Source organism: Egretta garzetta, unplaced genomic scaffold, assembly GCF_000687185.1.
Source record: "Egretta garzetta isolate BGI_Z169 unplaced genomic scaffold, ASM68718v1 scaffold204, whole genome shotgun sequence".
Lineage (NCBI taxonomy): Eukaryota > Metazoa > Chordata > Aves > Pelecaniformes > Ardeidae > Egretta > Egretta garzetta.
This window is the reverse complement of record NW_009259424.1, coordinates 133,883-140,411: the sequence shown is the minus strand read 5'-3', so window position 1 is coordinate 140,411 and position 6,529 is coordinate 133,883. Positions and strand designations below refer to the sequence as shown.

The window sequence follows — 6,529 nt, the reverse complement described above, 5'->3', positions numbered from 1 at the left end:
ACTTCCACCAAACCAGCTTCGCACCGTCCCCCAACCCCCAGCCTCGGCCAGCCATCACATCATCCTCAGGGATGCTCGCAGGCAGCCCCCAGCCCCTTCCCACCGGGTGTACGCACGCTGGCAGTCGCTGGCTCGTTGCCCCAAAGAGGGAGTCAGGCAGAAACTTATTAGCGGCAATATTTCCCCGGATCCTGGCGTGGCGTGCGCTATTAGTTCTGATTCGGCGGCTCCCTCTACAAAAGTGTATCGTCCCCTAATGGGAAATCTACAGGGCGAGTTTGACGTCTTTATTAAAAACCAACAACCAAAGGATGAAAAAAAAAAAAAAAAAAAAAAAAAAAGAAGAATAAAATTACCTCCCTCCACACTCGCTCTCATTCTGCCTTTTCACGGCTCTTGTTCCTCAAGTGCCGTTGTGAAATGCTTCCTCCTCATTTTCTTCCTATTTTCTGCCCTTTTTGGTTTTTTTCTTTTCTTTTCCCAGCTCAGAGAAAATCCCTTTGGTTGAGAGTGGGAAAAGTGACAGCTACTTAAACCCCGCCAGCATGCAGGCTCAGCCAGGAGGAGATGACCCCCGTCTTTGGAAAGAGATGCTTATGCTGCCTAGAGGGCAGCGTGGGAAGGCTGTATTTAACCACCACTAACCCCCGGCATGGCCTTATTCCCCCTCACCCGAGCACGGGAGGAGGGAGCAGGAGGAGAGGCACACTGATGGGACTTCATTCCCATCCTACAGCACCAGGGCCTTCATCTTCTTCGCCTTCCCAGACTGACGCTGCCGCCAGCCCAGCTTAGATCCCATCACTGCGAGACTGACGGGTTATCAAGCAAACTGTCTCCGTCGCTGATACCTCCCTCCAGACATCCTCGAACCACAATGTGCCTCAAAGTGACAAGCCGATCTAATCTTCCCAAGGAACGCTGCGATGCTTTGCCTCTCCCAGCAGCAACCCCTCCTGGAGGGGGTTTGCACCTCTGTGGGCACGCGAGGCGCACGGCGAAGCCCGCAGCCCAGCCAGGACATTGGCCATCGGGGAGATAAACAAGAAGCTGCCCTCGATTGATTCAAGGACCAATAATTTCCATGCTAACGCGCAGCTGAAGCTCTCTCCTCTGCATCCAAGCTGCAGCAAGCACCTCTGGCTACCGGCGTCGAGAGCATCCCAGCCCGGCGTTCCCTGCGAGCCGAGAGAAGGGCTCACCAGTGAACCCCCCCGGTCCAACACAAGGGCAGAGGGTAGATCTCCACCCTGGCACCTTAGCTGGGGCTCCTACCATGTTACCTCCCGTGGCTTCCCTGGGCACCGTGCACAGCCAAGGGGAGGGAGGAGGCCAGGACTAAAACTTCTTCACTGAAAGGGTTGTCAGGCTCTGGAATGGGCTGCCCAGGGAGGTGGTAGAGTCCCCATCCTTGGAGGTATTTAAAAGAAGGATAGATGAGGTGCTTAGGGATATGGTTTAGTGGTGGGATGGCAGGGTTAGGTTAACGGTTGGACTCGATGATCTTAAAGGACTTTTCCAACCAAAGCGATTCTATGATTCTATGATTCTATGACAGCCCGTTTGCACTTGTCCGTGGTGACACCCCCGGAGATGCTCTCGCTTGCCCTCTGCCACTGACTCGTGCACAGCCAAGGGGAGGGAGGAGGCCAGGACAGCACGTTTGCGCTTGTCCGTGGTGACACCCCCGGAGATGCTCTTGCTTGCCCTCTGCCACTGACCTTACCCAACATCATGGACAGCATTTCTTTAACCAACAGGTATGATACATATGCACGTAAGACACACAGAATCACAGAATGTTTTGGGTTGGAAGGGACCCCCAGAGGTCACCCAGCCCAACCCCCCTGCAGGAGCAGGGACACCTTGAACCACATCAGGTTGCTCACAGCCCCGGCCAACCTGGCCTGGAATGGTCCCAGGGATGGGGCCTCCACCCCCTCTCTGGGCAACCCCTGCCAGGGTTTCACCACCCTCACTGCAAAGAATTTCTGCCTTAGATCCAGTCTAAGCCTACCCTGCTTCAGTTTAAAGCCATCCCCCCTTGTCCTGTCCCAGCTGGCCCTACTAAAAAGCTTGTCCCCCCCTTTCCTCTGGGCCCCCTTGAAGCCCTGACCGGCCGCACTCAGCTCTGCCCGCAGCCTTCTCTTCTCCAGGCTGAACACCCCCAACTCTCCCAGCCTGGCCTCAGAGCAGAGGGGCTCCAGCCCTCGGAGCATTTTAGTAGCTCTCCTCTGGCCCCGCTCCAACAGGTCCATGTCCTTCTTGTGCTGAGGGCTCCATGAGCCACATGTAATTGCAATCCACGTGTACGCGTCCCCGGGGTGGGACAGCCTTGCTGGGTTATCGAGGGGTTAACGGCACGGCTGTGGAGCAATCGCAGGGAAACCGAGACAGGGTGGTGGGGTGCTGTACTTACAAACACCTCAATGGTGACAGGGACGGTGCTGTTGAGTGGGGGGTTGCCGGCATCCTTGGCCATCACGGTCAGGTAAATAACCCCATTGGCCACCTGCTCGTAGTCCAGAGGGTGGTTCACGCTGATCACTGAAGGGATGCAAAGCAGGGCAGTCAGGGGGGCATCCATGCACTGAGCAGGATGGTGGGCAGGTTTGGGGGGGGATGACCCATCCACACAACTCCCCTCCAGGGCCAACAGTGCCTGCTCGAGGTGGCAGTGCACCCAAAACATGCGTGCCAGACATTACTGAGCTCCTTGACTGGCATAACCCAGAGTGAGCTGCAGACCCACGGCTCCGCAACCCTACTGCAAAGGACCGCGTTGCAGGCGAGGTCAGGACAAGCAGAGGAGCTGCTGGAGCAACTTCTTAAAGCTTGTTGACACGACTGCTTGCAGGGGTGCGAGCGCAGACCGAGCTGCTGCTGCTGCTCCTCAGGGGCACCGTGGTCCCCAGACCGGCGCTTACCTCCGTACCCTTCCGACACCGCGATGTCAAAGTAGTCACGGAAGGCAGAGGCCTGCACGATGCTGTAGGTGATCTGGTTGTTTGGAGGGGAGTCCTCGTCAGATGCCTAGGGCATGAGCAGAGGCGACAAATGAACACAGGAACGGCGCTGGTGAGGCGCAACGATAGGATGAGGGGGAATGGTTTGAAGCTGCGCCAGGGCAGGGTTAGGCTAGACATTAGGAAAAACTTCTTCACTGAAAGGGTTGTCAGGCTCTGGAATGGGCTGCCCAGGGAAGGGGTTGAGTCCCCATCCCTGGAGGTATTTAAAAGAAGGATAGATGAGGTGCTTAGGGACAGGGTTTAGTGGTGGGATGGAAGGGTTAGGTTAAAGGTTGGACTCAATGATCTTAAAGGACTTTTCCAACCAAAGCGATTCTATGATTCTATGAGAGAGCCGAGGGCTGCGCCCGAGGAAGGTGGCAAAGCGATGGACGAAGATGCGCTCATCAGGGGCCCCAGGGGGTTTGTAAACCTGTCCCACCTCCCGGGAAGGACTCGCCAGGTCCCCCTCTCCCACCTCCCTGCAGGACTCACCTAGCCTGGCCCCACGGAGGGAAAGCTGTGCTCTTGCACCATGGCAAAGTCTGTTCTTGGGAGCAAATAGTGACCCCCTAACCTGCCTTCCCTCTGCAGCAGAGGCTTACAGCTCCATCGGCAACAAACACAGCACCGTCCCTGCGGTGCCTGCTGACATTACGGAGCAGAGCAAGGCGAGACGGAGGCAGCGCCCGTGCCCGGGGAGAAGCCCCAGGTCCCCAGGATGCCATACAGGTATGGGGCTTCTAGGAGAGGAGGAGGAGGGAGGCAGCCCATGGCTGCACCCAGTTGCACTTTGCAGTAAAGCGCAGAGCATTTTTTTAGGAGGGACGTGGGAGGAAGGGTGGATGGAGACCTGACCCGCACCGCACATCCCGAGCAGAGGAGCCGCTCCGGTCCCTCACCCGCAGCCGGACCACCTGGGTGACGGAGGGCTCGTTCTCCCGCAGGGCGCCCAGGTATGCCTCCTTCTGGAAGGTGGGGACGTTGTCGTTGACGTCGAGGACGTTGATCCTGACGCGCCCTGTTGTCTCCTCCCCACCGCCGTCCCGGGCAATGACGGTCAGGGTGTAGCGCTGCGTGGTCTCGAAATCCAGCCGAGCCGTCAGGAGGATAAGGCCCGTGTCCTTGTCCAGTGAGAAACTGCGGGGACAGGAGAGGAGGGGGGGAAAGCCCCAGTGACCATGGGGATGGAGAGATGGGGTGGTGGCAGCCTGACAGCTAGCACTGTGGTGGGTGAAGTTTATGGCTTTCTCCTGAGGGATATTTGGTCCCAGAGTACCTTCAAGAGCTCGGTGCGGGGGGGGAGGTGGAAAGAGAGAAAGTGGGCTCAGAGGCTCCCCGATCCCTTCTGCTGGGCAGCCCCCATGCCTGCCCCAACCGTCGCACACGATGCTCCAGGGCCAACGACTCGCTGGCGAATGCATTTATCGGTCCCAAGCAATGCTGGTGCCTGTAGGTCCCAATTTAGCAAAGCAATTAAAGGTGCTGAGCATCAGGCATGGGCTGAGGTTAACTCGCCCCTTTGGGACACCAGCACAGTGGGGTTTTCACAGGGTATCATCTCGTAGGTAGGACATAATAAGTGCCCTTAACCGTGACTTCTTAGTGAGGTTAGAAGGGGATTTTGAAGAAATCAAAGTCATGCCGGTGGTTTGGTCACACTTACCGGTCAGGGTCATCGCTGAAAAAATAACTGACTTTCCCATACGTGCCCACATCGTTGTCAGTTGCCTGAAAGAACAAAGTTAATTAAAAAAAACCCAAAGTTAATTAATCAATGAAGGTATTTATGGGAACGTTGAGTCATGCTAGTGAATCCATTGCAGCCTTTTCACCACAGACCTTGCATGCTAGTGTTTGCCACCCGAGAGATACGGGGCCGGGGCTCGCCCGGGTCATCCAGCGCGTCCCTGACTCACAGACCGATCCAGATCACAGCCCCCCACCAACACCTCTCAGCATCGCTCCCAAAACCTCCGGTAGCAGGAAATTTTATGCCTACTTTCTTCTGGCTAGCAGGTCAAGGGAGGTTCTCCTCCCCCTCTGCTCTGCCCTGGTGAGACCCCATCTGGAGCACTGGGTCCAGTTCTGGGCTCCCCAGTTCAAGAAAGATGAGGAACTCCTAGAGAGAGTCCAGAGGAGGGCTACAAAGATGAGGAGGGGACTGGAGCATCTCCCCTATGAGGAAAGGCTGAGGGAGTTGGGCTTGTTCAGCCTGGAGAAGAGAAGGCTGAGAGGGGACCTCATCAATACATACAAATATCTCAAGGGTGGGTGTCACGAGGACAGAGCCAGACTCTTCTCAGTGGTGCCCAGTGCCAGGACAAGGGGCAATGGGCACAAACTGAAGCAGAAGGGGTTTCAGTTGAATACAAGGAAAAACTTCTTTACTTTGAGGGTGACAGAGGCCTGAACAGGCTGCTGAGGGGGGCTGTGGAGTCTCCTTCTCTGGAGATATTCAAAGCCCCTCTGGACGAAATCCTGTGCCCCCTGCTCTGGGTGAGCCTGCTTGAGCAGGGGGGTGGCACTGGGTGAGCTCCTGATGGCCCTCCCAACCCTTGCCATCCTGGGATTCTGTGATTCCCCAGACACACCAAGCTAATCTGGGAGGCACACATGAAATAAAGGTCTCTGTGGACAATTCTTGCCACCCCGCAAAGCCAAGGAGCTGGGACTCCGCATCTGTGGCTCTCACCGTTCCCTGTGCATTTGGGGCTGGCAGCATGCCTGAGGCGGTAGGGGGAGAAATAAAAACCCATCCCACTTCCAAACTACTCCCCTACAGGCTAAAATACAGACCAGGAAAAGCAAGGAAAGGGATTTAGACCTTGCTTTCCGTCAGCAGGTCCGGGACAGCCCTTCTCAGGGTGCAATCTGCCACCATCCCACTGACAGACCGATGCCTCTCGGGATGCTGTCGGCTCTCAGCCAAGGGCTGGACACACGTACATCGCCGCCGGCCGCTGCCACCAGAGCAGGCTGGTCACGGCTAAGGGACCAGCACCTTCTGGGCAAGGGGTGCGAAACTCAGCCTGTCAGCGCTGGATGAGCAAGGCGAGATTTATGTATGTTTTAAAGTCTTTTCTCTAATGAATATATAAAATATGCATGAGCGGCGGCAGGAAAAAGGACCAGAAAATTTTATTTTTAGGTGAAGAAAGTGGACTGCATGCCCCAAAATATCCTTTTTCTCCCCCAGTATATTTTCTAAATGGAGTCCTGTCTGGATTACTTAGACACCAACGGGGCTGTGCAAAAAGCAGGGTCAAAGACACATTTTATGTCCAGAGACCAGCAAAAGGCTGTATTTTAGGACTGGCATGGAACACAACCTGTTCCTGAAACCTTCCTGATTTATCGATGGCCTTGATTGCACTTGACAGCAGAGTAGGAGCTTGAGCACATCCAACAGCTTTAACCCCGCGCGCCGCTTACCTGCCACTCCACGGGGTGGCAGAGGGGCAAGGGCATGAAAACCAGCCTAATTCATCCATTTTTTTTCCCCCCCAAAATGCTTCCCC

General features: G+C 55.8%; 1 protein-coding gene across 1 annotated transcript in view; it reads right to left on the bottom strand.

The window, feature by feature from the left end:
* CDH23 (cadherin related 23) overlaps positions 1-6,529 on the bottom strand; it is a gene marked incomplete at its 5' end in the record, with an annotated part of 196,107 nt that overhangs the window by 85,590 nt on the left and 103,988 nt on the right. The window contains 4 exon segments of the mRNA XM_035892587.1: positions 2,420-2,547; positions 2,928-3,033; positions 3,911-4,148; positions 4,675-4,739. Of these exon segments, the coding sequence (XP_035748480.1) occupies positions 2,420-2,547; positions 2,928-3,033; positions 3,911-4,148; positions 4,675-4,739 (537 nt within the window).